The sequence below is a fragment of the Ooceraea biroi genome, chromosome 4 (assembly GCF_003672135.1).
Source record: "Ooceraea biroi isolate clonal line C1 chromosome 4, Obir_v5.4, whole genome shotgun sequence".
In the NCBI taxonomy this organism is placed as follows: Eukaryota; Metazoa; Arthropoda; class Insecta; order Hymenoptera; family Formicidae; genus Ooceraea; species Ooceraea biroi.
The window spans coordinates 15,483,005-15,499,897 of record NC_039509.1 but is presented as its reverse complement, the minus strand read 5'-3'; the positions used below and the strand labels follow the sequence as shown (position 1 = coordinate 15,499,897).

Below are 16,893 nucleotides of genomic sequence, written 5' to 3'. Positions count from 1 at the left end.
CTGTTAGGAAATCTACGTTGATACTCTCGTACGGCAGCTCGTGCATTTCCGTCACAGAATCCGTACACGAAATGAATATCAGTGTATTCCTCATTTGAAAACACTTTTGGCATTCTGATAGTAATTGCTAGTTGACACGACGATTGAAATCTAACAGCTACTCTTGTGAAAGTAACAATCATACTGAATCGTTTCAACATAGTGAACATGAATACATGTGAACATCTTCGACCTTGCAAATTCTACACTATGTTCCGTTGTTACTTATCTGATATTTCTTTTCAATATTGGTTTATAACTTTGTAATAAAGCATTTCTAAGCAAACTCGATATAAGAATTTTTTCTTATTTCCACTAGTAGAATATGCTCCCGCAGTTTGTCGGTTAAAACCCGGGACACCCTGTATGTCGCGTACAGCATTCAACGCAGCATCTAACTAACGCATCGTCACTCGAACCTGATGTACGACCGCCTCGTGCGGCTCTTGCGAACATTAAAACGTTCTCTCTTTCACAGGTATGCAGCTTTTAGTGCGGATTAACTGACTCGTTTCTTACTGACACACTCCTGAACGCTTCTAGATCGAGATATAGGCTCGAGATTGCTTGTCCGCCGTTTCGTAGACACCGAAGCGATCATCAGATTGATCCCCGATTATAGTATTGTTGCTCGCAAGATACTTGGTATACACGCAGCAAAAGAGAACAATCATAATTTTTCAGTATTTCTCTATTTTCTCTGTACAATGTAGTATTAAATTAATTATAAAAGCTGTCGTTACAAGTCTGAAAGCAAGAGATCAATTTTCCAAATATTTATTTCACCTCGCGTATGATCGCTTCTCGTTATACCGTTGTGTTTACGTTAGATTAGTGTATATACTGTAAAGAGTATTGTAAAATTTAATTGGCAATATTTCAACATTGAAAACATGTACTTCTATTGTGTACACATGCCCGTATTACATTACGTCCGTATTGCATCACGCTAAAATGATTTTTATATTCATTTAAGCGTTTTGGGGGGATCTTCAATTAGTGACGTACATGAAATACGGACGTGTTTGTACCTTAGCGCATTATATTTCATCATTGGCCGCATTCAGCAGACTCAACAGTTGGGCAACGTTACTAGATTTTCCGCTGACACTCGATGTTGATTTGTTGGTTCTAAAAGTTAGAACCAATTATGTTCGATTGCTACTAAGCGGTTGAGTCTGCTGAATGCGGCCATTGTTATAACTCTCAAAGATTTATTGAGATACAAATGGGAGATTTTATTTTTTGGATCGAGCCTGTATTTCGCACTTATAGAATTTTGTATTAACAATGCGTAACGGTGATACATCGCCTTGCCTCTTGCGAATGCCACAATCTGAAAAGACTCACGCATATACCGTTCGGTTTTGTAGCGGCGAGGCATTCGAAAATCTTTCCTGGCGTCGCTTCTGAAAGCGACTTACAGAAATGGCGGGCGTCCAAGGACCGAAAATCGCCATCTCTGAGTCAGATGGGACCAGATTCCATCAAACACAAAGTAAGTTAGAAATTACATTGCAGAACAAATAGAACATGTTCAATTTTCACCCTTTATATCTTAAATTACTATTAAATTAATATTAAAAGTGATAAAAAGTTTTATTTATTGAATATATGACAAATGTGAACAATTTCTTTTTTCTTTTTACTTTGTTATTTTAAGAAAATTATTAGTTTTAATATGTGCTTTTTTACATTACAGTTTTCCCTGCAAGACAATGGATCTGCAAAATATTTTCAAGGAGCGATGCACACACCGAACATGGGAGAAAAGGTCGCACAGGTAAGTGAAATATTCTTATATCACAGTTAGCGCATAATGTTGAAAAATCTGTAAAATACGAGGGAGAAAATAGATGAAAAATTGAAAATGATTGAAAAATCGCACCGTTAAATCTCTGCTAATTGTACGAAATTATTGACTAGAATCTATGTATAATTATGTATTCACGGAAGTAAGGAAGACTCAACATTATATGATCGTACAGAGAGTTTAGAACTCCCTATTCTGGATACCCTTGGGGAACGTGATGACAAAAATTAAGAATATTAGAAAACATTTAGCTAACACTAATTGAAATTGGCGTAAAACTGTTTTCCTGAAATGAAAGCCGCTCCTTGGTGGGCCGAAAGTTCCTTCCACCACTTGAAGCAGTCTAATTTCGTGAATTAAAGATAGGATTTGAGTAAAATCTCATTTGTTGATGCGCACCAGCTGAAACGTGTTTTCGTCACGAAATACATTCACCAAATTAACGAATTTCCGTCACTCCCGGATTTCGGGACAGTTTATGTGTATTCCCTTACGCAATCCCACACATTTACCAAAACACAATTACAATATTTCCTTACACAGAAAACAAACTAAATAGCAGATGCAATTACAATAATTGCAATGAGAAATTACATAAAATCGATATTTTCGCACGGTTTGTCATCTCTAATTTGTAGGTGAAACAAGAGCCTAGAGAGCAATAAATCAAGCAACAACGACCAAGCTAACAATAACGGGAAACAATGCAATTTGCAATGCGATCATTTACAACGATTTACTCATGAATAATTGCGTGTTTTGACCTTTTACATCACTTGGATACTTCTTGCTGAGCAAACCTCCATTGAATTTTTATATATTTAGCAAATTCGTATTAATCTCCATCAAGAACATCCCAGATTAACAAAGCTTATTTTCTTTTTTTAGCGAAACGATATTTTCTCGTTTCGCTCGTGGCGCATATATATACGATATCTGAGAAACGCGACGAGCCGTGCGAGTTTTCAAATATTTAGCGGAATAGCAGAGCTAGGGGGGTTGTTTGCATACCGGTGTACCTTTAACATACTGCCTTACATTAATACGGCCCTGACTGGCGCCAATCCGACTGCGCCGCAGTCTTGTAGGCGGAAATCTCCCGCAGCGTGGGACTCTCGCAAAATGACGTGGATTTTAAAACGAATACCTGCGCAGTCGTTGCGGGATAAACAGTCCGCCATTGAGAAAAAGAAAATGCAAGAAATACACAACGGAGAGGAAAATCCCGACGGGATTTCTCCAATTAATATTATCAGCGGAGCGCGAAATTGGAAGCGATTCTTTTCAGACTAATAAATCCTAAGACCGACCACATCGCGCTGGAGTAATAACGCCGCAAATCGAGACTTACCCCGCATGGATGTTGATATTAAAGTCACCGATATCGCTTTTGCAGTGCCCGAATTATGTCGCGCTTACGTTACACGCAGCTTCGAGGTGGAAAAGCGAAATGCAGCTGCAGCACGGCGAAGACTGATATCTACTAGTCAATATCTGATTTCATCATTAATTAATTAAATTCATGAACGTCATTGATATTCTGGATACGCAATACGTTATACGATAGACCAAGCTTCGCGCCTTCCTACATCGGCTTCCTATCGCGTGCGAGCGTGTGACGCTACGCGAGACGACTTTTTCTTCGCGGCCAGCAACGCTATCAGCACAGCGGATGATCGATTCTGCTCCAACCCTGTTAATAATTCCCAAAGGCGCTAGCGGGGCGGCCTGGCGACAGTAGGACGCTCTTGCAATCAAACTTCCGAGAACACGTCAGAGCTGAAGAACATCCTGTGTGCAGGTGCGTAACATTATCATGTCGAACTCTGACCCGTATGTATGAAGCAATTAAGATTCGACGGTATACATTTTCCCTAATTATCTCTGGAAACACCCTGCAGCTCGTGCAATATGCAAATGCAATTTGCTCGAAGTTTCGCGAAGCTCGTTGCAGCTTCCATGAACAAGAGGTTGTAACATGTATATTTATATTGCTCAAGCATATTGTTCCTTACTCCCTTCTCTCTCTCTCTCTCTCTCACTCTCATTCTGTCGCTCTTGCAGCTTGTTAGATCGCTTCGTGATCGCGCTATTCCAAGCGACTGCCTAAATTATGGATGCCATTCGTCCAGCTTGCGCGCGACGATTTGAGCAGACAAGAGCATCCGCTCCGCGGCGCAGCTTCGCGAAAGAGAAAAAGAGAGAGAGAAAGCTTCTCTTTTTCTCTCGACATCTGCTCGATTTATTTATATATACCAGAATGGTCGCCGAATTTCCGATATATCGATAACCGATATTGCAACATTGCAAGGATTTTTATCACATGTACTCAAGTCCGTTGCTGCATAATAATTGTGCCGATAAATCAAGCAATCTTCCCGGCGCGCACAAGCGATTTTTCCGCGGGCGATTTGCTTCGCAAAGCTCTGCAGAAATTTTATTTTGTTCGCGAAATTGCAATATATAAATCCGCCATCTTTCGCGTTACAGCAATCGTGAATATTGCAAATTTGTCGTAAAACATTCTCCAATCGTTTTACGACACTCGATCTCGTGATGTCCACCGTTAAACCTCCGGATCGAGAAATCTGCGATACGGTAAAATCTCGATGCAACCCTGATGTAACGCTTATCGTTCTAATCGAGCCGTGCGTGTCATGCGCGTAAAAAGGCGAATTCGCGTTTGAAAATAGTATCAAGTAAGCTCGTCCAGCACGATCATCGAGCTTTCGCAACATTCTGGGAAGCTGTGTACTTGAAGAGGGAACAGCTGCGACGAGACAGCGCCAGTAAGCGATGATAATTAATAGTCGTGCGTCAGATACTTGATATTCCATGCTTATTCTGTGGCGGATTCTTGATATCCCATCGCAGGCATCCGGCCGCCGATGTTTCTCGTTTTGGTAGCAGTCGGAGTTGCGTAATCGTCGGAAGAAGTTACGACAGTGAAGACATGATGGAAGAATGGAAAGATACAATTAGAGCGGAAATGACTAATTAATAATAACGACTGATGAAGCTGGCGCGAGATCAAAATAGTGCGTGAGACATTTGCGATAAATGTGCGTGTTGGATCTAACAATAAGCGATAGCAGAAGAGATAATAAATTCAAGCATTTCAATAATTGGCCATTTAAGGGATAAAAATGATTACTACGCGTTTCTGTGGTAACTAATCTGATCCTTAATTGAGCGAAAGAAGGGATCGTTTCTGGAGAAACCAATCGTCTGCCAGACGAACATATAGCAGACCTACCATCTTCGAACAGGCATCTTCAAGTGAGCAATAAAACAACGTAGAAATTTAGCCAGGTCGACTATTAGGAGCTGCTCGGTCTTGCAGTAGAATTCCGGGATGCTCGGTAAATTCGGTCGTCAGCTTGTTTGTCACGAATCGCGAGGAACAAAACGAGGCGGGACCGCTGTCCTGGCATCCGGTGTCGGGATAAAGACGTACCGGAAGTACGGGTGCACGCGTCAATCGGGGGTAGAGGCGAGCCCGCTGGCGGATCGCCGTGGCGGCAGGAGGAAAGAGGAAGAGCGACTTATCGGAGCGCACGCGTGCTGAAACGAGAGAGAAAGAGGGTGCGAGAGCGAGAGATTCACAGGCCTCCCGTTATACGGCGCCCCGGTCAGTGTCGCAGTATCCCCCGTTCTGCCTGTCAGGTAACTCCTAGCTCGCGACTCCGTCCACATCCACGGCGAAGGAAGATCGCACATGCGAACGGTGATAAGACGTCCTTCTTACGTCATCGTGATCCCGTAAAGAGAGAGAGAGAGAGCGCGCGCGCCCGTCGATCAATTCATTCAACGTCGCGCCCTCCGTGATTACCCCCGTCGCTAATCTCGACGGCGCGTTCTCTCATCGTGTCACTTTTCATCACACAAGATCATGACAGAACACCGAGTGGTACCGGCCAGTAAGTACCTGCGTCGACTCGGCCGCGAGTGATCCGGATCATTCGCCATTATTCGCGAACGACGGCGTCTAAATTCGAAGCGGTTGCTTGCAGGTGGGCAAGTCGCGGTGTATTCGGTCGTCGATGGTATATTGCGGATTACTGATGATCGCGAAGTTCATCAGGAAGTCATCCTCGCGATTGCCCGCGATATCCAAACACGGGTCGACCACGACGAGACTGGAATAGATCGGATTCCATTGCGAAAATTGAGGAGACGCGAGATCACCGATCGATCGGTCCTGAAAGTAAGGAGCAGCATCGCGTTATGACCGTGCGCCGGGTGACTATGACGAGGACGAGGACGATGACGACGACGACAACGAGGGGGCTGATTGCAACCGATGGCGACAGTGAATGTTGAATCGCGAACGGTGTGAACGTGTGCTTAAAAAACGGAACTCTTTTCCTAAATCGAGGATCGAAAGTTGAAATGAGAACTTAATAAATTATTTTAAAATTACCGTCACGTTATAAATGCGGAATAATTGCTATTAACTTATTCTTACCATTAATGAAAACGACGTGCGAAATATAAAAGTGATCGCGTGGTCGCGTGGTCAAAACTTATTTAGACGTATCAGATTAAAGCTTAAATAATCTCGTAGTTATGTAAAACTTATGATCAGTTTGTACGTTAGTTAATCGACAAATTTTTTTATGTAATTTTTCCATACTTGTAATAATTTTTCATGTTATCGAGTCGCTTTAAATAAAATTCCGTGTACGTATACAAGTTTGGAAAACTAAAACAATTTTTAATAAATAAGCGTGAACCAACCGACAATTTTACTCGTTCAAACCACTCGATAAGCCACTTCTCATAAGATTCTTCACGGTCAGTGCTTTAATGCAAGCTGTGCCAAGTAGCTTAGCCCATCTTTCCTCACCATTATACATCATTATTTAAATCTTAGCAGAGTGTTGTAAATTTATTATATGCAGTTACGAATCTGCTAAAAATATCTTATAAATTATTTAAAATGATATTTTTTAAAATTAAGAAAAATTATGAAAATTTATTATCTAGAGAAAACGATATTTGTGGATAAAAACAAATAATCCGAAACACTCCGTAAGTGATTTTTGCTTTTGTATTCTCTCTTACGTAGTACTTTATGTCACGCCTTTCCGTTGCATCAATTTGCGAAAAAATACTACAGAATATTGTTCTCCAGTTTGGTACACGAACAATCGACTCTGCATGAGAAACCCCACTTACGTGCCCACCCACGTGCTCCGCTACGCGTTTACGTCATGCGTTTTGCGTACTATGTTGCACTGTCCTAAGAAGACTGACAAGATATATAGCGATAATTTTATTGAATCAATTTTAAATAATTAAATTAAGTTGTCAATACTTTTTTGCTCGATACTATTATGTTGTACATTTTGTGATCGGCTTAAGTGACCATGTTATCAGCTTAATATATCGCTTTTATTACTGTCATGTGTTAACAATGGTTGCGAGCAATTGAGCTTGTTCCACGCTGTTGGGCATGTATATCTTGCTGCATTATCTGCAATTTCTCACTGGGCTCTGATGTAATTTCCTGCGAGAAATCAACTAACCACTACCAAGCCATATGTTAAGTTTCACGACACGCAAAAAGCATTTCCGTCACCCTGGTCGCGAATTAGTATGGCCGCACCCACCCGCGGATATTTTGTGCGAAGACAAGTGTCCAGATTAGCTTGAAAATCCAAGATTCGTGTTTAATCTCATTCTAGACAACTATGACAAACTCGTGAGCACATTGTACGTGAATCTCAACTAATTTCGCGCAAATTCTGCAAATCCAAATTAGGACTGTGCCAAGATTAGAGCCAGGAGGGTCCATTTTCCTTTTATCGGCGAGATCAATAACTTCCACTCGAGATACGGGCCAACTGCTAAAATATTTTCCGACCCTTCCGCGCGCTAACGATGCCGCGAGGACTCACACTTCAGAGAAGCATCTCTGAAGTGCTCTAGAATAAGTCTTTTCATAGGCGTAATCTCTTCTTGTGCTCAACATGATTCGAGCAGATCTGTCGAAATCTCGAGATTAATCGAATTAATTGTTATTCGCATTTGAACTTATTCAGCTTTTTGGCACAGCGTCTACCAAATGACCTGCTAACCCGATAACTCGATAACCCGATTTCCGCGAGCTCGCTTCGATGAGCGCAGTACTCCCCGGGGAAAACCGTTGGAAATGCTTCCCTTGGTGCGCGTTCGATCATGTAACAACGTCAGCCGTCGAAAATCAATCGGATTTTACTCGAGACCAGCCAACTGTATCGAACATCGTACGACAGGGCGCGGCCGAGCTGTCTTTTCAGGATTGATCTGTCCATTCTTTTTCCCTCCGAAGGCAAAGTTCTTGGCGACAATACCTCGCCAAGTCGTTACTGCATCGACGCAACCACGATGCAATTGGCGAAGGTCATAGCCACCAGGTGATCAATGACTGGCGTCCTTGTGTCGCTGTGGTAACAACCACCACCACTACCAGCACCAGCACCACCGTCACCATTACCACCCCCACGTACTAGCCTAGCACGTGCACGAATATAGATGCAGGTGCGAGTGCCGGTACGCGCGGGAACGCACTATCCACCTGCCTGCAACCCCTACCTGTTTCCTCTGCAGGGGCTTCTACATTATTTCGCAGCCAGTTCAAGTCCTACTTTTATTATCGACGCCGTCAAAGATGGAAGTGGACAATTCCTGGCTGTCAGACACGCGACAATCACGTTGACGATTTCGCAGAACGGCCGATCGCCTCGCGCGTGTTCGCTCACGCGGACATTGCGTGGACATTTGTCTTATTTATCGTCATCAATTGTGTCAATTGTGTCAATTGTGCATTTTGTTTGCGACGCGCCTCGTAAAAATTCGTGCTGCGACGAGGAAGGCTTCCGAGAAGCTTCCGATTCTTTGTAGCTCTTCCGATTTTGTATAAATTATGGAAATTATAAAACTGCAGCGGCTTCGCATTATAGCATTACGTATTGGGTCGTCCGGAAAGTTCGTGCCGATTTTGAAGGAAAATTCAAAGGCAACATTTTTTTATGTCGATAAATATTTATTGACTTATGTATGCACCGTTTTGTTTCACAACCTTTGTCCATCTTTCACGCAACTGGAAGATTCCGTTCTCCCAGAACTTCTTAGGTTTCTCGGCGAAAAACTCCTCAAGGTGGTTTTTTATGTCGATCAAAGAGTTGAAGTTCTTGCCGCTAAGAGAATTTTGTACAGACCTAAATAAGTGAAAGTCTGAAGGTGCAATGTCTGGTGAATACGGTGGGTGAGGTAGCACATCCCAGCCAAACTCCAACAATTTTTGTCGGGTAGTCAAAGAAACATGAGGTCTGGCATTGTCCTGATGGAACACGACGCCCTTCCTATTAGCTAATTCTGGACGTTTTTCCTGAATCGCTGTCTAATTCGTCCAGTTGCGAGCAGTACTTATCTGCATTTATCGTTTGGTTGTGTGGTAGGAGCTCATAATATAGGATTCCTTTCCAATCCCACCAGACACAGAGCATGACTTTTTTTGGATGAAGGCCGGCTTTCGGAGTGGTTAATGCTGGTTCATTTCGCTTACCCCAGGATCTTTTTCGTTCTACATTGTTGTAAATGATCCATTTTTCGTCACCCGTCACTAATTGCTTCAAAAATGGTACGTTTTCGTTGCGCTTGTACAGCGAGTCGCAGATGGAAATGCGATCCATTAAATTTTTTCGGCCAAATTATGCGGAACCCATACATCATAGCGACTTACGTAACCAAGCTTCACTATATGATCGTGGACAGTGGTTTTCGATATTTTCAGTATCTCTGCTAATTCACGTGTCGTGTAGCGCGGGTTATTCTCGATCAGTGTCTTGATTTGGTCATCATCAGTAGTAGAGGGTCTGCCCGAGCGTTCTTGGTCTTTAAGGTTAAAATCACCAGCTCTAAACTTAGCGAACCACTTACGTACGGTTCTTTCAGCTAAAGCGCCTTCTCCGTAAACAGAACATATCGAATTTGTTGCTTGTGAGGCATTTTTGCCTTTCCGGTAATAGAAAAGCATCAAGTGTCTAAAATGTTCTTTGTTTTCTTCCATCTTGAAAAGAGTACAAAACTGACACGAATCAATTTATCTGAAACAACTTTTTTCCTAAAGATGCGTTGAAATGTCACCTTTAAGCATATGTATATAAATCGTATGTTTTCAATAACATTGATATATTCAGACATGTTTCAACGCCATCTATTAAAAATCGGCACGAACTTTCCGGACGACCCAATACTTCCCATTATATCAAGCTTCTTATTAAAAATGCAAAACGATTATATTGCACAGCAGACTACTTGCGCAATGTTCGCTATGCGCGTATAAGATTCATCTACATTCCGTCCTTCATTCAATGCCACGCACAGCTCGCCGGAGGCGCAAGTTTTTCATTTTCACAGAATTTTTATTATTTCTTTGCCTCAGTAATGAAGAATAATTTCCTCTTGATTTTTATAACGTCAGATGCGCATTTTGTCGAAGATTCGAACTTTTAGTATTTTGATTGATTTCAATAATACCTTAATGTTACTGTCAGAAAAATCACCACTTACGTCATAATTGTTTCCAGAAAACGCCGAAGAGAGACGTATGTTTTTATATTTCTAAATGTCAAACGGTGAGCGAGGCTTTTTTACACATTGCACCGCACTTTGCAACGCCTTAAATTCTATCGTTTGAACCAGCGCCAGGCAAAAGCGAATTGCACAGTGGCATGATGCATGCAAGCACGCAACAGGACGACGTTTGCTCATAGAAATTTTGCCCCAGTAAGCATTTCTTATTTTGTTGCGGAACACAACGTGGTTCCAAGTGCGCGATTTTAATATCATCCCATCCGTTCGTCTCGCTAACGAAATACCATCGAAAAAGCGCTTGAATTCGCTGCGAGGGACAAGTTATTCAATTCAAATTTCTACTTTCCCGATTTTTTAACTGCTACATATTTTTCGATAGAAATGGACAGACATATTGCACACGAGCGAGCGAGTGAAAAGCATCAGAAGCTAAGATGCACGCGAGGACTCATGTATTTTTCTGATTTGCTCGCGGATCGCGAAACTACGAACACTGCTTAATTCGACAATAATTTCGTTTCGAGCTGGTCGTTTGATTTGAAAGTACACGAGCTTTGGAGAACTGCCGCGTTTCTACAAATCGCACAGAAGAACAAGGAGCGACGCAACGCGTCGAAGATCGTCGCTCCCCTTGAGAAGATGAAAAAATATCAACTGCAGTCAATTAAATCGCTTATCGAATCACGCAAGTTAAATCATTAATCAGCCGAGGAACTGCACATGAAACGACGCATTTCATCCTTGAACATCATCCTTGAAATTTCGCTCCAAATAATAGAAGAAAGAAAGAATAAATAGAGAAGAGAGACATTCTGCAGACCATCAATAATCAACTTTCCACCGAACTTTTCATTCGTCGGACAACGATCAAGGACTCCGCGAAGAGTCAAGATCTCTCGCAGGACGCCGAGTCCGTTTCTTGCCTGAAACCGTCTGAATGCCCTAAATGAGCGATGACGACGAAAGGGTGACCGACGGTGACCAGCAGTGGACTCTGGACAACGGTTGCTGGGAGAGCGACAGCGAGAGAAGCGCGGCGGTGGGACAGGAGGAGGAGGAGGAAGAGGAGGAGGCTGCTGATTCGCGTGAACTGGCGCCCCATAGTGCGATGAGCGTGGGGGCTGGCAGGGTCGATTCCCCCAGCCCCCAGGACATTAGGCTGCTCCACGATCTCGTCGAGGATCTCAGCAAGGAGGAGGACGAAAAGAGCAACAAGCCGCGAGCGGAACAGGTGAGCCATGTGTACTACCGGAAGTAGAACGGGAGAAAGAAAGAGAGTGCATGTCTATGTGTATATCGCGGAGTGGGTTATCGACCCCATCCCCGCAATGTTCACCATCGCAGTCCGACAACAGCTCGATCCGCATCGCGATGCGCGGAAACGCGGACGGGATGCGTTTTATCGTTTCACACTCGATTCGCTTCGATTGTGGCGATGCATTCTCGCGACTCCCCTCGCTCGATTTTCCTGCTTTCCGACTACGATAATCCGCACACAAAACTTCTGCATTACTGCTACAGATCAGCCGATGCTGGACGCGATGTGGGGGATGATCGTTATTGTAACCGCGTGATATTTCTGGTATCGTGACAAAGATGTTGTACGAATATAGCATCTTCATTGTAGTAGAAAATGCCAATACTCGATCTAATGATTCTGCGTCTGATCTTGTTTCCAAAGCGAATATCGATTTCTATTCGTGTATTGAGATTACAGTGTGCAAAGCTTAAATACGTGTGATCTTGATGAACGGCAAATTCGAACTTCGGGGCGCCTCGACAACATGTTTGTCGGATCTAGATCTGGAGCACATGGTAGGTATGTGTACCTAGAGCTCCGCAGAGTCTGGAACGCTTCTCGACGAAGCTCTTTTCATGAGAAAGAGAGAGAGAGAGGGGTGAGAGAAAAGTCTGTCACTTATATGGAGCGGCCACCTGTAATTTAGGAGCAATCCAAGTTCCCGGATGCCTTGCGAGCCTCGCGAGACGAAGAGTGGCGTCTTCCGTTTTCCCTCGTGCCGTAACGAACGGACGAGCTCGCGCGAATGAATGTGTGAACTAGGTTGGCGCTTATCGATGGCTCCAGCATTCTCCAGCGCTGGCTGGACCAACTTTAGTGACCCGAATCGGGCTGGAATGATTTAGAGGCATTTACAAAAAGGAACTGCCGGAGGCGTGATCGATGCCGCGTGCCAACACGAGAAAGTTTCCTCTTAATTTTTCTAATTAATTCTTCCGGCCCTCGCGAGACCGATAAATCCTTGCCCGTACCCGCGAAGATGTCGCGACTAAAGTTTCCCGCATTATAACTTTGAACTTGTCGGGCGATGGGAAATATCGCCTACCGGGCTTCGGAAAACGAGGACGCCGAGGATTACAGACTTATATCTTCATAAATCCTATATCCTCTTGGCAAACGTATCCACAGAAATGAAAAGACCATGAAGCACTGACGGGATCAGTAATATCTCCTTCCAAGGCTACGCTAAATCCCTCGTTAGCTGACGGAATTTCTTTGACATGAAGGTTTCTCTGTTTTCATTATAGTTGACAAGCAGGATTGTTATTTCTTCGGAGAAATGAAAAAATATATAATGCGGTATAAGTTCTCGGTATTATAATCTCTCCGTTATGAAAGCGCAATAATGCAAATATGTTAATCGCCGTGAGCTTAATATGCATACATAAGCTGTTGCCTCATAGCGGTTTCCTGATGACAGCAAATTCTTATCGTTTAAAATCTATAACTGAAACACTGCGTTTCACTTTGCGTACAGACGTGAATTATAATAATAAGGAATTTTAATAATCAGTCGATTGCTATGTGCGATTGCGTCCAAAGTATTACAAAAATGATGATATCACTGTGAACTTTCTATCTTACCATTGATCGGAAAGAATTGCAGGAGGGTAGATTTTTATCTAGGTCGTAATCGATTTCCGAGACGTAAAAGGTAGCAGCAATATCGTACAATTACGAACGCGCCATCGAAAATAATACAGCCGCGCAGTAGATAGCGGAAACGAGAAATCAAATCAGAAGGTTCTTTACGACGAGAAATTTGATTGCCTGGCTGAGCACGAGAATGCTCGCTCGAAAGATGGAAGATGAAAAATAATTGGAAAGGCAAGCAAGAACGGTGATGCGACGAGGGGCAAACGAGAGGCGCGGCTTTTTCACGGTTTTGGTCGTACGATTTTCCTCCGCTTTGCACATTTTTTTTGTCTTTTAACGAGCAAAAATAAAACTATCGCAGCTACTACGCGCTGTATAGAAAATGCACTGACCGTGTGCATAGATCGCTCAAAAGTTCAAAAGGTCGGTGAAGATTTCGTTAAAATTTATAGCGTGCAAATTTGATAAAAGGACGTCAAGATGTCTAATGGACTGACAATGAGTGAGAATAAAATGAATTGCAATCGGAAGGAAGGACGCACAACTCCCTTCCCTTCGACAAGAATGCATGAGTAACTACTACGGCAACTGATCATATCGCGCGTCCATAGATTGAATCATGCCATAAATTACTGAAACTATGAAACTCTCGTAATCATCTTCACGTAAACGCAATGTTATGCACTTGTGCGTATATATAGGCATGGATTTATTTTAATGATGTACACGCGATTCCAAATAGGCATGTCCAGAAGCAGAATTATTTAAGAGATACCTCTCTATATACTTATATCAATAAAACGTATATCTACATACAAGAATAAAAGAAGAAATGGAAAGAGAAAAGCGACGAGCCCACTTGAATCTCGGCATCTCCCACGAATTTTGCAAGGGATATTGGAAATTAACATAAAAGGCTTTCTTCCCACATTAGAGGGAGGGGGGAATCAAAAACAGACTTCCTCTCACATTCACTGAGAAATTGATCACTAGAGCGGGATTTCTCCATTTCCTTATCTTCAGGAGAAAAGTGAATCGCATTACCCCTACGTCAATAATCAGCGTCTACTATCTACGGCATATCATGTGCAAGTACGTGACATTTTAACAATCGTATCTGCCGAGGAGGCATTCTCCGTTCCATCTTCATAGTGTACCATGCTCCACAATAGTCGTACATGACCTAGACTGCCGTCGACGAGTTATCCCGCGGCGCGTCGCCGTCGTGCTGCGCCGCGCATTCTCCTCTCGTCGGGCTGACTCTCGTGGGCTCGAGCCTGCGTAGAGGCGCGCGTTGCGCGCGCGAACCTCCCCTAATCAATAAGGAGCCACCGAGCACAGGTGGGTCGTCGTCGACGGCGGTGGTGGTGGCGAGAACGGCGGAGCCAGCGCGGCGCGCATACCGAGAACGACGCTGACGCGGCACGACGCGAGGCGACGCGACGCGACGAAGGAAAGTTGATCGCCACCGGCGCTGAAAAGACCGAGAGCGAGCTCGAGAGGCGAGATAGGGACATCGCCGTGAGCGTGTAGGGGCTGCGTAGAAGTCGACAGGTTGCAGTCCGACTCTCTTTCACATTGTCTCTCTCTTTGTCTCTCAGTTCAGCTTTTTCTCTTAGTTTTTTTCAAACTCCCTTGTTCGTCTCCCAGAAACGGAAATCGTAATGTCGGCCGCGAACGTCCGGTGCGCGCGATGCGTTTCCGTTGGAGCGTCCCTCTCGCCTTAGTCGACCGCGACGCACTCGTACGGTGAACAACAGACTCGACTTCGTCACGGAGATGCCGAGGGAACGCGTCTCCTGCAGTCGGCGGTACTCGCGGGATCGCAACACACTGCGCTCACCGCTGAAGGTCGGTACATCATCCGGGCTCGTCGCCGCCCCGCGGCTGTGAGTCGACCTGTTCGCATTCCGAACACTCTCGGACAGGCATGTCTCATGTGCGACGTACTCTTGGTGACGACTGGGCCTCACGAGCGTATGCATCTTCCTGTGCGAGCGTGGCATCTGTTCACACCAGGAACGCTGTCCTTGATCCCGCTCGTGGCTACCAGCTGTATCCGAGCATGGACTCGTCGAGAATCGACCGCGGACATTCCGTCCTCTCGATCAGTTGAACACAGTGACTTTGGATGATTGTGAACCAAAAGAAAGAAAAAGAGATAGTCGCGATGCGAAAGGGTAGCTTCGAGGAAGAGGTAAATCTATATCGATTACGTATACAATACTTATAACACGCGTTATCCAACGAAATGCAAGTGATAATACCGAACGCCATTGTTGTGATCTTCGCACGGAAAGTAAGAAAACCGTTCTACCCAACGTTTTACAAGAGCACGCGCGAACAATCGCACTGACAGTTTCACCTTGCCCGTGTTGTGATCCGAGAGAAAAGTCTGCCGCGAATCGTTTCCCCGAGATCGCATCATCAAAAAAGCGTTGATAGTGCGTCGGAAGGAAGTCGCTTTTGGACCTTATCGGGATGAGACATCCTGCGACATCCGGAATCCACGATCTACGCACATCGCACGAGACTAGAAAGGCGCAAGCGGATCATACGCGGCGTTTGCGAGGACCGATTGCGCTGAACGATCAATTCGAACGATCGATACACGGCCAAGGGCCTCTCCGTACAAGTCAACTAATCGCTGAAGAGATTCATGTGTCTTCGTTGACGGCAAATTGGGACGTTGTCGCCGCGAGGCGGAATCCTCGCGCATCCGTGGGGGATTCGCCAGTATTAGCCCGTGCCAAATCCGCCGAGGACGTCGACGAAGCTGGACCATCCACCGCGATCCTGGAGTCTCATCGCACGAGCGTTCGTACGTGCATCCGATTACCAACGGTTCATTGCCACTGCGTCTCGGCCAAGGCAGGCTCGATAGTTGTTGTGTTCGCCGTTTGAAAGTACTTACGAGAAGCTAAAGCGCCAAGAAATACGTTTACACTTGGTTGCCATCGTGAATTCACACGCCGTGTAACAGCGATCGATCAGCCGAGATAGAATAGACATTTCGAAGGAAACTAGCGCGAGAAAAGGGCGATCGAGACCGACATAGAGAAAGTTCTTTCCCCAACTGAGACTGTCGTCATGTTCCATCCATTACTTATTAATTGATTGCTAAACAAAGTTCACCGTGTCGCGGTCCCAACGACACGGCGGTGGAGGAAATTAAGTTTAAGCTGGCAACCACTCTTTTACATTTTATATCGATATTTTGGAGCGAGAAGAGCACAATTTTTTAATCGGTCAAAAGAAGCGCCGGAAGAAAGAGAGAAAAAAGTCGTCCGTTGCAGAAGAAGACGTGAAAACGTGGATTGCGATATCTACGAAATTTCGTTTTTTACGTTACGCGAAGCATACGTGAGCAACTAACAATATCGATAGTAATAATTTGAGCGCACGGTCGCAGGAACGAGTCAAGTAGCTGAGTCTTCGGATGCGCACACGTCCCAACAACAATGCACAATATTTAACGTTAACACAGGTTCAAGCACAAAGGAGAGTCTGCTTCGTCGAGATTGCATTGCCGTGGCAGACACGGCGCGTACCAAGACCAGAT

General features: G+C 44.3%; 2 protein-coding genes across 14 annotated transcripts in view; both read left to right on the top strand.

The window, feature by feature from the left end:
• The window catches only part of LOC105284484 (potassium voltage-gated channel unc-103), a 105,409-nt gene that overhangs the window by 57,246 nt on the left and 31,270 nt on the right, over window positions 1-16,893 (top strand). For all 11 annotated transcript variants that reach the window (XM_011348104.3, XM_011348042.3, XM_011348061.3 and 8 more), the window contains 2 exons: window positions 1,413-1,537; window positions 1,742-1,822. In XM_011348104.3, coding sequence (XP_011346406.1) covers window positions 1,413-1,537; window positions 1,742-1,822 — 206 coding nt within the window. The remainder of the gene's footprint in view (window positions 1-1,412; window positions 1,538-1,741; window positions 1,823-16,893) is intronic.
• Window positions 5,525-11,230, top strand: LOC105284476. 3 transcript variants are annotated; one of them, XM_011348013.3, is made up of 4 exons: window positions 5,525-5,772; window positions 5,866-6,059; window positions 6,842-6,886; window positions 10,815-11,230. In XM_011348013.3, exons 1-4 carry the CDS (start codon window positions 5,745-5,747, stop codon window positions 10,866-10,868), a joined length of 321 nt encoding a protein of 106 aa, XP_011346315.1. In that variant the 5' UTR covers window positions 5,525-5,744; the 3' UTR covers window positions 10,869-11,230. The 3 variants fall into 3 exon arrangements, with proteins under 3 accessions (XP_011346315.1, XP_011346324.1, XP_026824976.1); XM_011348022.3 differs by lacking the exon at window positions 6,842-6,886; XM_026969175.1 differs by lacking the exons at window positions 5,525-5,772; window positions 5,866-6,059; window positions 6,842-6,886 and adding an exon at window positions 8,260-8,736.

Excerpts from the sequence above, each read along its gene's own strand:
- LOC105284476 (XM_026969175.1), top strand. The coding sequence starts at position 8,372 with ATGCAGGTGCGAGTGCCGGTACGCGCGGGAACGCACTATCCACCTGCC. Across the intron at positions 8,737-10,814 it reads CGAGAAGCTTCCGATTCTTT|AAATGGACAGACATATTGCA; the intron begins GTAGCTCTTCCG and ends ATTTTTCGATAG.